Source organism: Schistocerca serialis, chromosome 11 (assembly GCF_023864345.2).
Source record: "Schistocerca serialis cubense isolate TAMUIC-IGC-003099 chromosome 11, iqSchSeri2.2, whole genome shotgun sequence".
Taxonomy (NCBI): Eukaryota; Metazoa; Arthropoda; class Insecta; order Orthoptera; family Acrididae; genus Schistocerca; species Schistocerca serialis.
This window is the reverse complement of record NC_064648.1, coordinates 173,248,185-173,270,712: the sequence shown is the minus strand read 5'-3', so window position 1 is coordinate 173,270,712 and position 22,528 is coordinate 173,248,185. Positions and strand designations below refer to the sequence as shown.

Below are 22,528 nucleotides of genomic sequence, written 5' to 3'. Positions count from 1 at the left end.
ACGTCTTTTTACCTCCCCTGAATTGCGTCTGAGGGACACCATTCTTCCTTTTAGTGACACTGTGCTGTTCCGGGGCCTCACTTTTGATTCCAAGTTGTCGTGGTTGCCTCACCTTAAAGACCTCTAGGTGCGGGCCCTGAAGGCACTGAATATTTTTAAGTGTCTGAGCCATCGGTCCTGGGGTGCAGATCGGGCGCGTCTGCTGCAGTTTTATAGGGCTTTCGTCCGATCGCGTCTTGACTATGGTTGCACCGTGTGTGGGTCAGCGAGGCCTTTGTATCTCAAGATTCTTGACGCAGTACACCATGAGGGTATCAGGCTGGCCACTGGTGCCTTCCGTACCAGTCCCATCCCCAGCCTGTGTGTCGAGGCAGGGGAATCGCCGCTCGCCATCCAGCGGAAAGTCCTCATGGTGCGACGGGTGTGTCAATTCCTTGCCTGTCCTACCTCCCCTGCGTACCCTACCGTTGCCCGACCGCCTATGGAACGTCTCTTTTCCAGTCGTCCCAGGGCAACGAGACCATTTGGGATTCGTGCCAAGCATTTGCTCGAGTCCCTTAGTGTGGAGCGTGTGGCCCCCCAACGACAAGGTTTTACTCGCCTGCCTCCCTGGTTGCTCCAGAGGCCTTTTAGACTTGTCGGAGTACCGGAGGAGCTGCACTCCTGCGTTTGTTTTTACCTCCTTATTTTATGATATTTTAAACCAGCATCCCGACCATGTACCAGTATTTACGGATGGCTCTAAACAGGGGGACTCTGTTGGTTGTGCTGTTGTTTTCCCTGATCGAGTCGTCAAGTTACGGCTTCCTGCGGCGTTTACCATCTTTGATGCCGAATTGTTTGCGATCTTGCGGGCATTGGAGCAGATGAGATGTGTTTCCAGTCGTAAGTTCCTCATCTGTTCTGACTCCCTGAGTGCCCTTCAGACCACGCGACACTTGTACCCAGCGGATACGGTCGTCCAGGACATCCATGATGCCCTACTCCACCTGCAACGGCAGGGGAAGGAGGTTTCCTTCTGCTGGGTGCCGGGGCACGTGGGTATTAGGGGAAACGAACTGGCGGATGTGGCTGCCAAAGAAGCATGTTCCCTCCCTCACGTTGTTGCATGTGCCGTCCCCCTCCATGCTGTTACCTCCCTCCTGCGTTTTCGCGTTCTGCGTCAGTGGGAAGAGGAGTGGCTGGCAGTCGGTGAAAATAAGCTGCGTCTGGTCAAGGCCACTATGCGGCCATGGCGCACGTCCTACCAGTCGTGCAGGTGGGATGAGGTTCTCCTCACTCGCCTCCGCATCGGGCACAGACCCTTAACGCATGGCTTTTTACTCCGGCGGGAGGACCCCCCAATCTGCAGTGCTTGTGGCGTCCAGATTACTGTCCGCCACATTTTACTTGACTGTCTTTTATTCTCTGACCAGAGGGCAGTGGTTTCTTTGCCACCGGATTTGCCCTCTATTTTACAAGATGACGCAATGACTGTAGTTAAGGTCTTACGGTTTTGTGTCCTGTCCAATTTGTTGCCTCGGATTTTAGGGAGAGGGTTTTAATGTGCTGCTGGGTGACTGGCTCACCCAGGTTTTAGGCAAGAGGTCAGCCAGTCACGATTACCTCCTTGTTTCCCTTCGGTTTCTGTTCTCTTTTCCTTGTTTCCCTTCCTTTTTAGTGTGTTCCTTCTCCTCTTGTTTTGCCTCTGTATGTGAGGATTTGGAACTGTGTCAGGTCTGTGTCTTTTAGCCGTTCTCCTTGTTCGCTGTTCGTCTTAGTCCCTTCACTGCATGTGTTCCTGTTTTTATGCGTTTGGGCGCTGATGACCACGCTGTTTAGCGCCCGTAAACCTCAAACACACACAGAACCCCTCGGAGAGCATTAAACACCAGTCCTAATTGCCTTATTGTAAAGTGACCTGTTTCCAAATTACATACAAAAATAACCACTATTTCAGTATACATATAATTCGAAAATGACGCTTTGGTGATTAACATTGTTCTTACATGAGAAACATGATATAAATGTGAAATTAATACTGTAACTAATCGAAAGAAATGTAGCACATGGTCAGGACGTACCAGTAAACCTATCAGTACTACAGCAAATTAAATAGAACATATAAATAAAGCATGTTAATTGAATCTCCAATATATGTTAGCACTAAAATTCAGGCACTAGTTGATTTGTTATAAACAAATTTTGAAATGTAATTGTTACCTGTAACATAATTAGTCAGAAAATGTTATATTAACTCATAACTAAGTTGAAAATAGGTTCACCTTGTTCAGCACTGAGATTGCTAAAAATTTACAATGTGTAGCTCATATTCGGTGAAACTTTTACTTGTGATTTTACATAAAATTGTAATTTTCATTGTAGGTAATTGTCAACAAATGTATAAATAGAGGTCACGCAGGCGCCTTGGGGCACTCATTTTTTGGCTAGGGCTGCGAGCAAATGTATTGTTGGCTCACTCGTTTGTTGACTGTTGTGAACTCTGTGTCATTTGATGTCAACTTTGGGTACATCTGATGTAACCGGTACAGTTCACCGGGCTCGGACACCAGAGTCCTGGAAATATATCAGTAGTAAAACTGTACTGTACTTTGGAATTTATTTGGGAGTCTTCCGCAATCCTTTTCATAGGCTGCACAGCGACGAGACGAATCCAGGAATTTTACAACACCCTGAGAACTAAACAACTCTCACTGTTGGTAGAATTGACGTGAAAACAACAGCACATCGACTGGGCATTTCACTCAAAAGTCAAAACATTTGCAACGCGGAGGTGGGAAAATATAAACATCTCAACTCTGTTCTTGATATAGCCCCAGAAAAAAAAGTCAAGGGATGTAATATCTGGAGAGGGGAGCAATATCCGGATCGGTGGATCGGAAGGAATGGTTCAACACCCTGGCCACCCCACTCTCCAGACATTATGCCCGTTGACTTTTTTTCTGGGGCCATATAAAGGACAGAGTCTTCATCAAATCAGTTGCTGACGTCGACGAACTGAAGGCTAGGATACAAGCTGTTGTGGGTACTGTGACAGAACACATGTTATGAAACATCTGACAGGAACTGGAATACTGCCTCGACATTCTCCGAATTACTGAGGGAGCACACGTCGAGGTTTACTGACGTAAGTGGTCTTAAAAACTAGTAACACTAACCTATGTAACGCCATCAGATGTAAATTATTATGTCAAATGGTAATTCTGTAATAAATTGTTATAATCAGGGCACGACTTTGCGCTCACCCTGTATTACGAGCACCCACTACACCCATTGGTGCACACTGATATTCCACAAAACGCAGTTTCTCTGTTTTCTAGGTCTAGTTTAGTTGCCAAAATATTGTGCACAATGTGGAATTAACAGCTTTGCTGAGCACCCGAAAGCACACTATTAAGGAATAACCGAGAAAACTTGCGTATAAAAGCTACTTCACTTTGCTCCATAGCTTTGAGGAAATATACTACTAAAAATTTTTGATAAAACTAGTTTCTACAAAATAAATTTCTCTAGCAGCTTTTTAATAGTATGTACAAAAACGGTGTATGATTTTTTATTTTTTTTATTTATTATTTTTTTTATTTAGCCCAGTGACTGCTTCCTGTTTATCTGTCACTTTCTTCTGATGGGTCTAATCTATTCTGTGGCAGAATTTTGTCATAGCATCTTGCACTGAGGTCAGTCTGCCCGTGTTGCAGCATGGCGACGATCGGCTCTGCCACGCTGACGGCACCACTGATCTGCAGCCACGGAGTGGCGACATCCGCGTCGGTGGCACTGCCGGTTTACGATGACGAAGTGGGTCTCGGCGGGCTGCCGGACCGAGAACCCGACGACCGTCCGGAGAGGGAACTCTGCCCAGGGTAGGTGGAGCAGTGCATCGTTTCGTACGTACACGCTTCTCTGGTGCGTGCACGGTCGGCTGACTTGTTAGTCTTGTAAATTTGTATTAGGGTACACGTGTAGTGTGTTGTATCTGTTGGATAATTATTTAAAGACCATTGAACTTTTAAGTCAGGATTACTATTTATTTTAACACTACTTAACAAACCCAGTATTGCATGGGTATTCTTTCTGCCAATTTTCTATTAGGAAAAAAAAAAAATCTGTGCTTTTAGTGTAATATCTGCAAAGTGTTTTTGTAAACGTCTTTAAGGCAGTGTCTGAAAGACATAGCTCTGTAGATGACAGCTGTTTTCACTTACAACCGTTGTGCTATGCGGTTGAAAGCTGTCAAAAGTGTTGCCAGGTGTCTGGTATTTCTTTAAGTTGACTAGACTGCAGGAGTGACTCAGTAGTAAAGATAAACATATTAAACAATGGAAATCGCAGGTTGGAGTATCAATAGTGTAGGAAGAGAGAGATTGCTACTTACCGTGAAGATGACATGTTAAATAGTAGGCAGGCCCAATTAAGATGCTTACACATTAGCTTTCAGCCACAGCCGTCATCAGAAAAAGAAAGAGGGACACACACCATTTGTTCACACAAGCAAACAACCTTCACAAACACAAATGACCACCAACTCCGGCAGCCTGGGCCAGAATGCAGTTGTCGTGTGGAATGGAAGTAGCCACCCGGTGGGGGGAATAGTGGAAGGGTTGGTAGTGTGGGTAGTGTGTGGGTTCAGGGGACAGAAGAAAGCTGTTTGCCAGAGTGTGTAGGGGCTAGAATGCAGACAGGCACATTGTCAGGAGGGTGTTGGGCAGAGAGGGGGGGGGGGGGGGAAGGAGCAAAAAGGAGAAGAGTGGGGAAAGGTGAGCAGGTGCATTGGCGGAGGGTGACACACAGAGAGTGTGGGAGGTGTGAATGCGGAGGAGGTGTTAGGACGGGGGGGGGGGGGGGGGGTGGAAAATGTTGGGTGAAGGGTTGTGGGGACAGTACGTTAGCGTAGTTTGAGGTCAGACTAATTAAGGGAGCAAAGAATGTGTCGTAACGATAACGCTCATCTGCACATTTCAGAAAAGCTAGTGGTGGAGGGGAAGATCCGAACGGCTCATGTAATGAAGCGACCGTCGAAATAGAGTATGTTATGCTCGGCTGCATGTTGTGACACGGGGTGGTCTATTTTGGTCTTGGCCACAGTTTGGCAGTGGCCATTCATTGTGGTGAAAAGGTGGTTGGTAGTCATATCGATGTAAAAAGCTGTCAGTGATTGCAACAGAGCTGATAAAACATGGCTGCTTTCACAGGTGGCCCGGCCATGTGTGTCTGTCTGCAGCTTAACGTGTCATCCTTACGGTCTCTAGCAGTTTGTCATTTCCTCCATTGTTCGATAAACACATTGAAACTTAATGCACGATGGGGCATTTTTTACCCATCTCAGTGTGTATGACATCGTATATCTTTAACTATGTGCTGCATAATGATGATAATTGTGTAGATACGTTCAGCAGCATATGTGGATACTGTTAGTGAAAGATATTGCAAGTAGATTTAGTAGCAAAGAAGTATTAATTAAAATATCATACATGATGTGGCTGTTTTAATTGCATCTTATTGTTTGTCATATCTTCTGAACTATGATGATAGGAAGGTTGTTCTTACCCCCACAGCAATTGGCGCGAGACTGTGAGGGACATTTGTACAAAGTTTGGATGAAATTGGTCCAGTGGTTTTGTGAAGGATATGTAGAAAACACACACACACACACACACACACACACACACATTCATTTTTATATCATCTATCAAATGTATCGATATTCGCAAGTGGTTTCGGTACATGATTGCCATCGACATAAGTGGTGTGCATATTCACTGTCAAAATGTTCATCCATAACTCAAGAAAGTAGTATTGTAAATATTTTGCCAAATAGTTCCATGTATTTCGGCAGTTATATTTTAGTTAGTTGTGTGTGTGTGTGTGTGTGTGTGTGTGTGTGTGTGTGTGTGTGTGTGTGTGTGTGAATTATAGTTTCATTGTTTATTTCATTATGTCATTGATTTTTGTTTAGCTACATATTTGTGGAAGGTCACATATCTTCGAAAAACTATCTTTGTAGAGCTATAAACTCCGTAAAGGTACAGAGTTTGTATGGACCGCCTGTTTAAACTTGAGTGTTTTGAGGTTGACCTTTATAGCTTAGTCACTTCAGGATGAACTAAAAATACATCAGTACTGTGTACTTCAGTTTGTAAATAAGAAAGTGTTACAGAGTATGAGAAAGTGTTATTTCATTTAGAAATGGTTTGTAGGTCAACAATTCAGTTCAGGTGAGGTGGTCAACATTCTTTTTCCTCCCTTAGACCCAGAATGCTTTCAGTGGTTACTTCGTAAAGTAAATAACTAATTGTTCCATAAAATTTCGGGTGTGCAGCCGCATAATTTCAGCTCCTTCTTCTAATATTTTGACTGAATACCGTCCAGCCATCTTCAGAGTGAGCCGAGGTAATTGACGCTCCAGCACTTGCTCCGTCCTATTAAACCCGAGGACTGAACCACTGTGCATACGGCCAAAGATACACGTCTTTGTGCCGCAAAAATGTGGAGGTACACATTAAGTAACTAATTTTCTTTTTTAAAAAAGGTCCACGCGATTAGTGAACTGGATGTAAGTGTATCGGTATTTCTTATGTAAGTGTGAACTGTGACCGAGTGCACTCAGTGAAGGTACAATTGCAGTGACTCCGCTCGCCTCTCGCACCTCGACCGGCTGGCGACCGGCCGGCTGCAGAAGGTGGCAGCGTCCTGCCCCGTGCCGGCCTCCGCGTCCGGGTCATCGTCCACTGGCCGGCCACGACCCGCGTACTGTACCGACCCGGCCGGACGCGAGTGCCGGGATCTCGGTTCGGACCTGCACTCGGAGGGTCCGGCCCTGCCGCACGGAAGCGTGGGAGGCGTCGGCAAGTCGGAGTGGTACCCCTACGCCTGCTACTACTGCGAGTGCAGGTGAGTGGGCGGGCCGGTAGTTGGCTTCCGCCTTCTGTGGGTCGCTTAGTAGGTACCTGTGGGTTCTGTGCATCTTGAAATAGTCAGAACTACAGAGTGCACCCGAACTCGACCAGATGTAGTTCAGAGAGATTTTCTGAGTGTTTCGCTATAAGAGGCCCGTCATCTCTGGTAGCATTTAGTTCGATTCCTTATCGGCACGCATCTTTGTAGGTGATGTGCTCGTGTAGTGGAACAGGTAGCACATTATCTGGAGAGACGGAAAGGTGAGCCAGATCCGGACCCGAACTGTGTGGTGAAGTGACACATGTTGCTGGTGCAGTGGCCAGGTTGAGTTTGGTTTTTAGGCGGTTTCCTATGATCGTCCAGCCAAATGCTGGGCTGTTCCTCAATTTCCACCTCATAAAATTCGATCCCTCACAGAACAGAGTGTACACAGTTCACTGCAGGCACGACTTCCCTCATATAACTGATGACTGTGAGGACGGGAAGTGCATCAGGTCAAAAGTTATATTCTAAATCTGTGTAATCTCGAGTACAGCAGACCCCGTACTAGAAGGGAATAATGTTAAGAAGAAAACAATCTTTGTACTTATGAGGGTGTGCTGAAAAATAATGCCTCTGAATTTTTTAAGGGAAAACTCTTAAAGCTTTCTCTCTTGCTTTTACAGAAGGGCTCACTGCATTCGGATTTTTTGTCATTGTACTGTTTGCCAAACATTGCCACCTGTTGCGACAGTATCTAACACTTGCTGCTAGTGTAGTTGCTCTTCCAAACAGCATCATATATGAGCAAACCAGTTGCTTTACCTGTGGTTACTCGCACTTCAGGTACTCGGCCAGAGGTTTGAGCTGCGCATGTCTCCTTTTGTGACCTGTAGATAATTTGCTGCAAATAATAACTTGTAGGGCCTAACTGTGATGCTGCAGTCAAGTAGCCCGTGCCTTGGCCAGAATTGAGAGTTAATAAAATACAGACATACAAAATAAAAGTTAAATGAATGATTTAATAAAAAGGGTTGTATTCTAACATCTGTAATTGACAAAGATGAAAGAGAATTATGTCGGATAATGGTTATTCGAGAAGGGCACCTCAGGTAAACGGGACGTTGTCCTACTATATTCAGCTAAGATGCAGACAGAAAAAACCCTTATCAAATGCAGTAAAGTTGTCGTTAAGAGAATAGCGGCAAGATACCTAAACTGAACAGTCGTCAAAGACTCGCGACGACTGTGTCTGTTTCGTGATCACAATATGCGAGTTACCAGTTCGAAGTAGTTTAGAGTTCGACACGATGATTTGCAAATTGAGACTTGCGATACAAAGTAGTTACTCGTACTCTGTCTTCTTAAGTTCTGTAATACGAGAGTAGTACGTTCGGACCCTTCGTGAGCTAGCCCCTTCAAAAGTAAGATTATTGTAACGGCCGTACACTACCCAGATTCGATCAACTATACAACCAGTCGCACACTGTAGCGTAGGCAGGCTGCCTTTTTCTGGGACTCTGCACCAAGTGTACAGAATTACTCCTTCGAGCTGTTCACTCGAAAAAGTCGCAGTTTCCACTCGACTTTTGTAGTGTTCTGCTACTGTCTGCTTTTGCATTGGCTGAAGGCCATCCCCACAAAAATACATCCCTCTTAATTACTACAAACATAATTTGGCTCGGCTTGACCATTTCCGTGACTAAACTGTGTTACAACAATGTTTAAATAAGGAAATGTTACAAACATCATCACACTCGGATCATTTACAGTAATTACAAATAAAGGTCTTTTCACGAATAAATGAGCCAGTATTCTTGCACAAGTGCACTCACAATTAATGACAAGTGCGTCGTCATTAAATTTGTTTAAACAGTTATTTAGGCCTGCTTGTCAGAAATGCTTTTTGCTCTCTTTTTTTCAATAGTGGTGTCAGCTAATTCATATGACTGACCAATTCTTAAATCACAATGATTTTTAGAGAACTTTTTTAAAGTTACTGACAGAATAGTAGACTGTTCATTAAAAGACTTCACAAATAGGATGATATGTGAGGTATTCATGTTGTATTTATTTACTATGTCATTGTGGAGAATATTATGTTCTGACAAACGTGTATGTAATAAAAAAGATGTAAAAGACGTAAGTGAGTAAAGAAAACTGCCACAGATCAGTGACTTTTGATAGCTATTGTACAATGCCGTCATAGCTATTGTACAATGCTATCGTCTGAGATATCGCCTGTTGAAATTGCACGAAGCATTTAAAAGTTGTTAATTCAGACATTCATTGTGAAAATGTACAGTCATTGTGAAATATTAACTTCTGTAGTTTCAAAGACATTGAAAATATTGTTGTCACTGGATGCACCTTATTTTTCTGAGCTCAAAAATGTATCCAGATTTATTTTAATTGTGGACAATAAATTACTGTAGATTTTTAAAAGAGTTGTAAGAAGCAGTCTTTCATTCCACCATTTATTTGTGCATCTCCTGCACAAAGGCCGTGCGAGCAACAGCTGTCCAGAGTCCCAGCTTTGGGACTTGCCCATTCCCAGTGTCGCTGCTCCCCTTTGTACCTGGACTCTCCAGTACCGACCGCAGAGCCCTGGGCACACTAGCATTCAGCTGTACAATTATTTCACTTCCCTTCGTACCACCTGCAGGCGGCCAAATCGTTTGCCTACGTTACACTGTGCCGGGAGGCGATGTTCTGGCCCCGTTGAAGTATTTTAGGGTTGCCACAAGTTCTGGAAATCGGGGGATATCAAAGTGTCAGGGAAATCGGGGAAATATCAAGTAAATTGGGGGGAAAAATCTGGTTTTTTGTCTCAGTAGATGAAATGGTTTGTTTATTGAGATTTCGCGCACCGTTGCTGGCTGGGTGCAGCCGAGTATGTGCGTCACTCCCTACTCTCTCGTTCGTACTGCTTCTCCCCTTCCTACCACTCTCCTCAGCTTGCAGTCGGTGCTGCCACCACTTCTTGCCACTAGCCTGGCAGCTGCCGACGAGGCGGGCAGGGAAGTGTGAGGAGTGGTTTGTTTGGATCTGGTGCCCGGAGACTGCGTACGCAGTGGCCGGAGAACGTGGTCGTGTGAACGTGAGTTGTGTCTCAGTGACTGCATGTGTGTGTGTGCTCTCATTTTCTGACAAAGGCCGTGACCAAAAATTTAGTTCTGAGAGTACAATTGTCTTTCCTGTGTGCCTGTCTGCGGCACGGCGATTGTCTTTACGGTGAGTTGCTACCTATCCTCGTTAGTATTGATTCTCAGAGTATATGCGCAAGTTATCTGGTGCACCGATTTATCACCACTCTCTCATTTCGTCGACACGGTGTGGTCTGATTTCGTCGACACGGTGTTTGTGACACGTGAATAGCTGGCCACGCGAGTGGACTTCCCGTGACGGGCCAAAACCGCAGACCATTTCTGTGGGTATCTCTTATAGATCACACCTGCCGTTCTGAAGCCCATTGTTTGCCACTAATGTGCAGGCCCTGCCCGTCGGATCTAGTCTCGCCAGTCTGCCCGCAGGCCAGGTATGTTTGTGTGTGTCGTAATGCAGTGGATTTTCGTGTTTTATCCGTGGAGCCGGGACTGCCGTGCTCCTCAGCAGACCGGAGGCCACGGGCAGTGGCTTCCAGGAATTGCGACTGTCGCACCGCAAGTACATTGAACGGGGTGGTATTTTATAGACATTTTATTTATTCCACTACATTTTGACACTTTGAAAGTAGTTTCTAACACACAAAGTATGGACAATAAGAAGAAGAAAATTGTGGCAGTCCCTCGCACTTTGTACACTATGTACACTCGTATTTCTTGAAAGAAAAACCGCACAATATCTTTAAAATAATAGACATAAACATTTTACTGGCAGTCACGTAAAGTGTTGGTTTACACAGCTCTTCCCTGCCTTATGCACTTTTTTCAAGGGGCCTACTTTTTTTTAAGGTTTATTCAGTCATTTGATTTAAATATAATTTTTGAAATTTCTTTTCATTTGTCACATAATTTTAATCATAATATTAACTTTTCCATTTGCTCACACTTTGGGGCAATGGCCTTGCTGCAGTGGATACAACGGTTCCCCTGAGATCACCGAAATTAAGCGCTGTTGGGCGTGGCCGGCACTCGGATGGGTGACCATCTAGCCGCCATCTGCTGTTGCCATTTTTCAGGGTGCACTCAGCCTCGTGATGCCAATTGAGGAGCTACTTGATTGAATAGTAGCAGCTTCGGTCAAGAATACCATCATAACGACCAGGAGAGCGGTGTGCTGACCCCATGCCCCTCCTATCCTCATCCTCCTCTGAGGATGACACGGCAGTCTGATGGTCCCGGTAGGCCACTCCTGGCCTGAAGACAGAGTTCCCGCCCCCCCCCCCCCCCCCCCCCCCCCTCACACACTTTTCTCCCCATCATTCTTGTTGCTTTTGGAATCTTTATTAATGTGATTTTAATTATTTTTAAGTATTAAAGTATTAACTTTGATTTAATTTCTCAAGTTTCATCATCCTGTAGTTTCATTCATGTTATTGCAGTCATTATTTCTATTCCTCATTTTGTTTGAATTGTGTGTTACAACTCCCTTCTTTCATTTAAATCTTCATCTGTGTTACTTTATCCATACTGCAATAAGAATTTGTTTTAAATGTTTGTATGATGGTCAACATAAAAGAAGTACATCTTGTAATAAAAAATACTTATTTGACACAGTTGCACGGGCAGTATAGATTATTTTGTCTTTTGTTTTTTCAGTGATAGATGGGCATTTTCAAATGTTTAAATATTATGATAGATAAATAAAAATAATTCACGTGCATGAAAATTAAAATGGAACAAGAATTGATGGGATGGAAAGTGAGAACAAATGAAAAATTTAATTTCAATTCAAATAACATGATAAAGGAATAAAAATAAAACATAAATTTAAACCAATTGATTGATTAAAAATAATGATCAGACATTTTGATAAAAATTTCAAAGTACTTATCGAGTTTCAAACAGACTACCTTCACCATGTGAAGGACAGTATATTAATCATTATGCTAGGCAATCAGTGTGTATAATATTCCTTATTTAGAGCTGTAGAGCGTCATGCGAAATTACTTTCTTGTCGCTTACTCTCTAATGAGGGTCCACTGGGATGAATGGCTCCAGTGTGATGTTATCTGTGACCTTAAGCTACATCATTGTGTAGGCGGTTTTACAGGGCGTATACAACCCGGGACAACCGGGAGACCCGGGAATTTTTTCATCCGGGAGAAAACTGGGCAAAACCCGGAAATTGTTTAGAATTCCGGGAATTTTTCATTGTTTCAGTTTCCAGTTAAATTTTTGTGATTTTGACTGGTAAGAACCAATACTCTAACAAAGGATATTACTGTATCCCACTAGAGCATAATAATACTATAGTAACAAAACATGAACGAGAGGAAAAAGAAAACGAAAATAAAACTTAAGTTGCAAAGGAAATGCGCCGTATACAACAACAAAACAATGCTCATACAAGTGTCTGCCAACAACAGTGTGTCAAAGGCTTTAGGAAGACTATGCAATGCTTTATAACAAGAAATTGCTTCCAATGAGCGTGACGTGACAACTGTTTAAATTAGATTCGTTTGAGCAGTTGCGGGCGGGTTCTTGCGCATGCGCAGTTGAGTTGCGTATGAGTCGTACCTTCTCCCGCTTCTGATTACAGAAGTGTGGCTGGGCGCCACTACCTAATATTGCCCCTGTTTGGAAATAAAGTAAATCTGGGGCTGATACACAGAGCAGTCTAAGTTGTGGTGGGGAGGTGGGTCGTCTCCACGTGACCTGTGTTTACGTTCAGTAATTTTGTTGTTTCCTCTTCGTTTATTGTTCTCGTGTGAAATGATAACAAAACAGATTTTTGTGGCCGGGAACTATCAAATGAATTGAAATATGTGCGCATAATTACAGAAGGCTAAAATATGTTAGTTTCAGATTTTATTCCCATCTTTCTGACAGTCAAGCATTAATCTCCTTACAGAACAATGAAGTTATTTTTGCTGGTTTGCCAAAGAGATTAGGCTTTTATTAATCTTTTCTGCCGAGGCAGTCAATTTATTTGAACCGAAGTGTTTAATTTCACACTACTGGCTAGTTTCAACTGTTCGCTGCATTTCAGGTGCACGTATGACATTGTGCCATAATAAAGAACAAAACATGAGATAATACGGTACTGTAACCCCAAGAAAATTTACATACGAATGTGCATTTTAAGCCGAATTATACATTTTTGTATGGTTCACGAAATTTCGACGCTCTTGAAGTATCCTCTTTTGTCTTTTTTTCTTATATGACATAATGTAAGATCTTTTAACGTTTTACACGTACGAACATACTGGCTTCCTGCGTCATCGTAGCTGCGCAAGCGCTGTGACGCCTGTTATCTGGCGCTCTCTTGCAACTGCTGAAACAAACCTATTTCTAACAGGTCGCGGGAAAATATTGCGAATGGTGGTTTGAAAAGTATTATATTCAAAGCAGATTTCCTTTTACGCAAGATAAACTATGTGCGAGATGTACGATGACTTCTTTAAATCACAAAGCGTTTGACTATCATTTAAAAATCAACTGTTTGAGGACGACCATTTAGAAGAATGCGAGCCCAGAAGATCAGACATTTATGTGTTTATTAAAAATTTTACTGCAGCGTTTATTTGATGTATCTTAAAGTGTATCACGCACAAGAAAGATCAACATTATATGTGGAAGCTTAGCTTCTCTTCCAGCTTATTAATCTTAAAAAAACCATAAACATTCAAAAGATTGATGAGTTTTACGGTGCTGAGGAAGAGTATACTGTCACTTAACGCGGAAAAAGTGTATTTTCACCTGGGAGAAAGTGTGTTTTTAACTGGGAAATCCGGGAATTTTTTTCTCCTTGTCCATGTATACAACCTGTTTTAAAAACTGGATCCCTTTGCCGGGGACTACTTCTTAGACAATACACGAATGATTTCTGACATTTGACCAATGAATGTTTTGGCTGTTCTTGTCGCTCCTCTTGTTCTCCTGACATCATAATTCTTAGTGCTCTGTATTCGGTGGCACACCTAGCTTCTCTGTGCCGGGACTCCAAAGCACAGAACAATTGCCATGCCCAGCAGGTACTGCAAAATGTGGCAATACTGTAACCGCCAACCCACCTCGAGGATGGTTAACGTCCGTCTGTATCATTTCACTTGCAAAAATGGTGACAAAACCCTCTAAACTGTTTTTGTTTCCAAACTATGTAATTAATACAGGGTGACAATTATTGAACTATAAGAAATCAAATCCTCATAATTCTGAACAGTTTGCATTAGGATATTCAAAATGCCCAGTTGGCTATGGGGCAGGATGGGAATTAATATGTGAATATGGTTTGGTTTAGCAATGAAGCCCACTTTCATTTGGATCGGTTAGTCAATAAGCAAAATTGACACATTTGGGGTACTGAGAATCTGCATTTTGTGACTGAGAAGTCTCTTCTCCCTCAGCAGGTGTGAGGTCCAGTCACAAATAACCTTGCAATATTCCTTGATGGCACAGTGACTACTGAACGGTACATGAAGGTTTTGGAAGGTGATTTCATCTCGATTATCCAAAGTTATCCCGATTTCAACAAGATGTGGTTCGTGCAAGATAGAGCTCGACCCCATCAAAGCGGAGAGTGTTTGATGTCCTGGACGGAGCACTTTGGGGACCACATTCTGGCTCTGGAGTACGCAGAGGCCACTGGTATGGGCCTCTGTTGGTGGCCATATTCTCTGGATATGAACACCTGTGACTCCTTTGTGTGGTGCTATATTAAAGACAAGGTGTACAGCAATAACTCCAAAACCATTGCTAAGCTGAAAACAACCATTCAGGAGGTCATCGACAGCATCGATGTTACGACATTTCAGTAGGCTGTGCAGAATTTCACTATTTGTCTGCGCCGTACGTCGCCAATGATGGCAGGCGTGTCTAACAGGTAGTTACCTAAATCCGAATGTCTGTAGTGATGTGTTAGTGTTGAATGAAGTGTGTAACTAATTATGTTCTATTTTTCATGTAGTTAAATAATTGTCACCCTGTAAATGGCTCTATCTATCACAATCATCTCGTCGGCTGGATAGAGACATGGGGTAACACGTCGAATTATTCTGAAAATTAAGTGGATTGATCAGATAACTAATGAACAGCTACCGAATCGGAGAGGAAAGAGCTTTATGCCGCAACTAAATAAAAAGAATAATGTGAATGATAGCTCGTATTCTGAAGAATCAGCGGATAATTAGTGTGGTAAGGAAGTGATCTGTTGTTGTTGTTGTTGTTGTTGTTGTTGTTGTTGTGGTCTTCAGTCCTGAGACTGGTTTGATGCAGCTCTCCATGCTACTCTATCCTGTGCAAGCTGCTTCATCTCCCAGTACTTACTGCAACCTACATCCTTCTGAATCTGCTTAGTGTATTCATCTCTTGGTCTCCCTCTACGATTTTTACCCTCCACACTGCCCTCCAATGCTAAATTGGTGATCCCTTGATGCCTCAAAACATGTCCTACCAACCGATCCCTTCTTCTAGTCAAGTTGTGCCACAAACTTCTCTTCTCCCCAATCCTATTCAATACCTCCTCATTAGTTATGTGATCTACCCATCTAACGTTCAGCATTCTTCTGTAGCACCACATTTCAAAAGCTTCTATTCTCTTCTTGTCCAAACTATTTATCGTCCATGTTTCACTTTCATGCATGGCTACACTCCATACAAATACTTTCAGAAACGACTTCCTGACACTTAAATCTATATTCGATGTTAAGAACTTCCTCTTCTTCAGAAACGCTTTCCTTGCCATTGCCACTCTACATTTGATAGCCTCTCTACTTCGACCATCATCAGTTATTTTGCTCCCCAAATAGCAAAACTCCTTTACTACTTCAAGTGTCTCATTTCCTAATCTAATTCCCTCAGCATCACCTGATTTAATTTGACTACATTCCATTATCCTCATTTTGCTTTTGTTGATGTTCATCTTATATCCTCCTTTCAAGACACCACCCATTCCGTTCAACTGCTCTTCCAAGTACTTTGCTGTCTCTGACAGAATTACAGTGTCATCGGCAAACCTTACAGTTTTTACTTCTTCTCCATGGATTGTAATACTTACACCAAATTTTTCTTTTGTTTCCTTCACTGCTTGCTCAATATACAGATTGAATAACATCAGAGAGAGGCTACAACCCTGTGTCACTCCTTTCCCAACCACTGCTTCCCTTTCATGTCCCTCGAATCTTATAACTGCCATCTGGTTTCTGTACAAGTTGTAAATAGCCTTTCGCTCCCTGTATTTTACCCCTGCCACCTTCAGAATTTGAAAGAGTATTCCAGTTAACATTGTCAAAAGCTTTCTCTAAGTCTACAAATGCTAGAAACGTAGGTTTGCCTTTTCTTAATCTTTCTTCTAAGATAAGTCGTAAGGTTAGTATTGTCTCACGTGTTGCAACATTTCTACGGAATCCAAACTGATCTTCCCCGAGGTCCACTTCTACCAGTTTTTCCATTCGTCTGTAAAGAATTCGCGTTAGTATTTTGCAGCTGTGACGTATTAAACTGATAGTTCGGTAATTTTCACATCTGTCGACACCTGCTTTCTTTTGGATTGTAATTATTATAGTCTTCTTGAAGTCTGAGGGTATTTTGCCTGTCTCATACATCTTGGTGACCAGATGGTAGAGTTTTGTCATGAATGGCTCTCCCAAAGCCATCAGTAGTTCTAATGGAATGTTTTCTACTCCCGGGGCCTTGTTTCGACTCAGGTCTTTCAGTGCTCTGTCAAACTCTCCACGCAGTATCGGATCTCCCATCTCATCTTCATCTACATCCTCTCCCATTTCCATAATGTTGTCATCAAGTACATCACCCTTGTATAGACCCTCTATATACTCCTTCCACCTGTCTGCTTTTCCTTCTTTTCTTAGAACTGGGTTTCCATCAAAGCTCTTGATATTCATACAAGTGGTTCTCGTTTCTCCAAAGGTCTCTTTAATTTTCCTGTAGGCAGTATGATGTGTGGGAGGTAAAAATTGCACAGAGAGAAACTAAAGCGTGATTACTGAAGGCATATTAAATTGAATGTAGATTGTTGTAACTGGACAAAACTGGTCTTCAGACTGAAGCATGATTTTATCATCACTGCTGTTTTTTTTCAAGTTAGGACTAGTTGCGTATTTGAGCAGTTGCCCATGTTTTGGCAAAGCATCTGAAATGATTAATTTGCAGTTATTTGTGCACAAGCTCTGATGTATGATGTGACACATACACTCCTGGAAATGGAAAAAAGAACACATTGACACCGGTGTGTCAGACCCACCATACTTGCTCCGGACACTGCGAGAGGGCTGTACAAGCAATGATCACACGCACGGCACAGCGGACACACCAGGAACCGCGGTGTTGGCCGTCGAATGGCGCTAGCTGCGCAGCATTTGTGCACCGCCGCCGTCAGTGTCAGCCAGTTTGCCGTGGCATACGGAGCTCCATCGCAGTCTTTAACAGTGGTAGCATGCCGCGACAGCGTGGACGTGAACCGTATGTGCAGTTGACGGACTTTGAGCGAGGGCGTATAGTGGGCATGCGGGAGGCCGGGTGGACGTACCGCCCAATTGCTCAACACGTGGGGCGTGAGGTCTCCACAGGACCTGGGACCGGACCGCAGCGACGCACGGATGCACGCCAAGACCGTAGGATCCTACGCAGTGCCGTAGGGGACCGCACCGCCACTTCCCAGCAAATTAGGGACACTGTTGCTCCTGGGGTATCGGCGAGGACCATTCGCAACCGTCTCCATGAAGCTGGGCTACGGTCCCGCACACCGTTAGGCCGTCTTCCGCTCACGCCCCAACATAGTGCAGCCCGCCTCCAGTGGTGTCGCGACAGGTGTAAATGGAGGGACGAATGGAGACGTGTCGTCTTCAGCGATGAGAGTCGCTTCTGCCTTGGTGCCAATGATGGTCGTATGCGTGTTTGGCGCCGTGCAGGTGAGCGCCACAATCAGGACTGCATACGACCGAGGCACACAGGGCCAACACCCGGCATCATGGTGTGGGGAGCGATCTCCTACACTGGCCGTACACCACTGGTGATCGTCGAGGGGACACTGAATAGTGCACGGTACATCCAAACCGTCATCGAACCCATCGTTCTACCATTCCTAGACCGGCAAGGGAACTTGCTGTTCCAACAGGACAATGCACGTCCGCATGTATCCCGTGCCACCCAACGTGCTCTAGAAGGTGTAAGTCAACTACCCTGGCCAGCAAGATCTCCGGATCTGTCCCCCATTGAGCATGTTTGGGACTGGATGAAGCGTCGTCTCATGCGGTCTGCACGTCCAGCACGAACGCTGGTCCAACTGAGGCGCCAGGTGGAAATGGCATGGCAAGCCGTTCCACAGGACTACATCCAGCATCTCTACGATCGTCTCCATGGGAGAATAGCAGCCTGCATTGCTGCGAAAGGTGGATATACACTGTACTAGTGCCGACATTGTGCATGCTCTGTTGCCTGTGTCTATGTGCCTGTGGTTCTGTCAGTGTGATCATGTGATGTATCTGACCCCAGGAATGTGTCAATAAAGTTTCCCCTTCCTGGGACAATGAATTCACGGTGTTCTTATTTCAATTTCCAGGAGTGTAGACTTCAACATCATACTGCTGTTGCAGAAAAGGGTAACAGCCCTTAATACTCGGATAGACTATAAAAAAATAATGTTCAGTTGCATTTTGTGGTCCAGAGAATGACTGTAGTGGTGTACCCGATCACAGCACGAGGACAAAGAAATAACTTTTGACAAAATTCATTTTAAAAATGTAGATTGAAGAGTTTTTATAGGTTGTGTGTTTTCACAAGCTACCAAACTGATGAAAACTCTTTGAGAGGAATGTATTCAACACAGAAAATTTTTCGTGTAGTTTTTGTTTGTTTTTAAATATCAGTTCCAGGTCACCCAAGTAACACACCTGAGACTGAAATATACACAGCTAGTTTCAGAGTATTCAGGTCAGTACACAACACGACTGTATCAACAACCAAAAAAATACACAGATTGTCCTAAATACATGTTTTCAGTGGGATTGAAAGCCTACTGAGCATTCTGGGTGCTCACTGTTTAATAGGGTGTTATTTGCCAGGAGCTGACAACTTACTTACAAAATTACACTTGTTGTTGTTGTTGTTGTTGTTGTTGTCTTCAGTCCTGAGACTGGTTTGATGCAGCTCTCCATGCTACTCTATCCTGTGCAAGCTTTTTCATCTCCCAGTACCTACTGCAACCTACATCCTTCTGAATCTGCTTAGTGTATTCATCTCTTGGTCTCCCTCTAAGATTTTTACCCTCCACGCTGCCCTCCAATACTAAATTGGTGATCCCTTGATGCCTCAGAACATGTCCTACCAACCGATCCCTTCTTCTGGTCAAGTTGTGCCACAAACTTCTCTTCTCCCCAATCCTATTCAATACTTCCTCATTAGTTATGTGATCTACCCATCTAATCTTCAGCATTCTTCTGTAGCACCACATTTCGAAAGCTTCTATTCTCTTCTTGTCCAAACTATTTATCGTCCATGTTTCACTTCCATACATGGCTACACTCCATACAAATACTTTCAGAAATGACTTCCTGACACTTAAATCAATACTGGATGTTAACAAATTTCTCTTCTTCAGAAACGCTTTCCTTGCCATTGCCAGCCTACATTTTATATCCTCTCTACTTCGACCATCATCAGTTATTTTGCTCCCCAAATAGCAAAACTCCTTTACTACTTTAAGTGCCTCATTTCCTAATCTAATTCCCTCATCATCACCCGACTTAATTAGACTACATTCCATTATCCTTGTTTTGCTTTTGTTGATGTTCATCTTATATCCTCCTTTCAAGACACTGTCCATTCCATTCAACTGCTCTTCCAAGTCCTTTGCTGTCTCTGACAGAATTACAATGTCATCGGCGAACCTCAAAGTTTTTATTTCTTCTCCATGAATTTTAATACCTACTCCGAATTTTTCTTTTGTTTCCTTTACTGCTTGCTCAATATACAGATTGAACAACATCGGGGAGAGGCTACAACCCTGTCTTACTCCCTTCCCAACCACTGCTTCCCTTTCATGTCCCTCGACTCTTATAACTGCCATCTGGTTTCTGTACAAATTGTAAATAGCCTTTCGCTCCCTGTATTTTACCCCTGCCACCTTTAGAATTTGAAAGAGAGTATTCCAGTCAACATTGTCAAAAGCTTTCTCTAAGTCTACAAATGCTAGAAACGTAGGTTTGCCTTTCCTTAATCTTTCTTCTAAGATAAGTCGTAAGGTGAGTATTGCCTCACGTGTTCCAGTGTTTCTACGGAATCCAAACTGATCTTCCCCGAGGTTGGCTTCTACTAGTTTTTCCATTCGTCTGTAAAGAATTCATGTTAGTATTTTGCAGCTGTGACTTATTAAGCTGATAGTTCGGTAATTTTCACATCTGTCAACACCTGCTTTCTTTGCGATTGGAATTATTATATTCTTCTTGAAGTCTGAGGGTATTTCACCTGTTTCATACATCTTGCTCACCAGATGGTAGAGTTTTGTCAGGACTGGCTCTCCCACGGCCGTCAGTAGTTCCAATGGAATATTGTCTACTCCGGGGGCCTTGTTTCGACTCAGGTCTTTCAGTGCTCTGTCAAACTCTTCACGCAGTATCGTATCTCCCATTTCATCTTCATCTACATCCTCTTCCATTTCCATAATATTGTCCTCAAGTACATCGCCCTTGTATAGACCCTCTATATACTCCTTCCACCTTTCTGCTTTCCCTTCTTTGCTTAGAACTGGGTTTCCATCTGAGCTCTTGATATTCATACAAGTCGTTCTCTTATCTCCAAAGGTCTCTTTAATTTTCCTGTAGGCAGTATCTATCTTACCCCTAGTGAGATAGGCCTCTACATCCTTACATTTGTCCTCTAGCCATCCCTGCTTAGCCATTTTGCACTTCCTGTCGATCTCATTTTTGAGACGTTTGTATTCCTTTTTGCCTGTTTCACTTACTGCATTTTTATATTTTCTCCTTTCATCAATTAAATTTAATATTTCTTCTGTTACCCAAGGATTTCTACTAGCCCTCGTCTTTTTACCTACTTGATCCTCTGCTGCCTTCACTACTTCATCCCTCAAAGCTACCCATTCTTCTTCTACTGTATTTATTTCCCCCATTCCTGTCAATTGCTCCCTGATGCTCTCCCTGAATCTCTGTACAACCTCTGGTTCTTTTAGTTTATCCAGGTCCCATCTCCTTAAATTCCCACCTTTTTGCAGTTTCTTCAGTTTTAATCTACAGGCCATAACCAATAGATTGTGGTCAGAGTCCACATCTGCCCCTGGAAATGTCTTACAATTTAAAACCTGGTTCCTAAATCTCTGTCTTACCATTATATAATCTATCTGATACCTTTTAGTATCTCCAGGGTTCTTCCATATATACAACCTTCTTTCATGATTCTTAAACCAAGTGTTAGTTATGATTATGTTGTGCTCTGTGCAAAATTCTACCAGGCGGCTTCCTCTTTCATTTCTGTCCCCCAATCCATATTCACCTACTATGTTTCCTTCTCTCCCTTTTCCTACACTCGAATTCCAGTCACCCATGACTATTAAATTTTCGTCTCCCTTCACAATCTGAATAATTTCTTTTATTTCATCATACATTTCTTCAATTTCTTCGTCATCTGCAGAGCTAGTTGGCATATAAACTTGTACTACTGTAGTAGGTGTGGGCTTCGTATCTATCTTGGCCACAATAATGCGTTCACTATGCTGTTTGTAGTAGCTTACCCGCATTCCTATTTTCCTATTCATTATTAAACCTACTCCTGCATTACCCCTATTTGATTTTGTGTTTATAACCCTGTAGTCACCTGACCAGAAGTCTTGTTCCTCCTGCCACCGAACTTCACTAATTCCCACTATATCTAACTTCAACCTATCCATTTCCCTTTTTAAATTTTCTAACCTACCTGCCCGATTAAGGGATCTGACATTCCATGCTCCGATCCGTAGAACGCCAGTTTTCTTTCTCCTGATAACAATATCCTCTTGAGTAGTCCCCGCCCGGAGATCCGAATGGGGACTATTTTACCTCCGGAATATTTTACCCAAGAGGACGCCATCATCATTTAATCATACAGTAAAGCTGCATGCCCTCGGGAAAAATTACGGCTGTAGTTTCCCCTTGCTTTCAGCCGTTCGCAGTACCAGCACAGCAAGGCCGTTTTGGTTATTGTTACAAGGCCAGATCAGTCAATCATCCAGACTTTTGCCCTTGCAACTACTGAAAAGGCTGCTGCCCCTCTTCAGGAACCACACGTTTGTCTGGCCTCTCAACAGATACCCCTCCGTTGTGGTTGCACCTACGGTACGGCTATCTGTATCGCTGAGGCACGCAAGCCTCCCCACCAACGGCAAGGTCCAGGGTTCATGGGGGGGGGGGGGGGGGGGGGAAATTACACTTAAAACACATTAAATTGTGTGTCAGTTTCTTTTAATTCACTTTTTGGAAATAATAATCCCATTATTTCCCGTTTCTGGTTTTCATCGCAGTTCTTTTTCCCAGAGAGTTAGAACA

General features: G+C 43.3%; 1 protein-coding gene across 2 annotated transcripts in view; it reads left to right on the top strand.

Annotated features, from left to right (window-relative positions):
- The window catches only part of LOC126427212 (uncharacterized), a 94,943-nt gene that overhangs the window by 20,696 nt on the left and 51,719 nt on the right, over nucleotides 1-22,528 (top strand). The window contains exons 2-3 of one of the 2 annotated variants that reach the window (XM_050089446.1): nucleotides 3,699-3,863; nucleotides 6,625-6,891. In XM_050089446.1, coding sequence (XP_049945403.1) covers nucleotides 3,700-3,863; nucleotides 6,625-6,891 — 431 coding nt within the window. In that variant the 5' untranslated portion in view covers nucleotide 3,699. The remainder of the gene's footprint in view (nucleotides 1-3,698; nucleotides 3,864-6,624; nucleotides 6,892-22,528) is intronic. The other variant, XM_050089447.1, reaches the window with a different exon arrangement.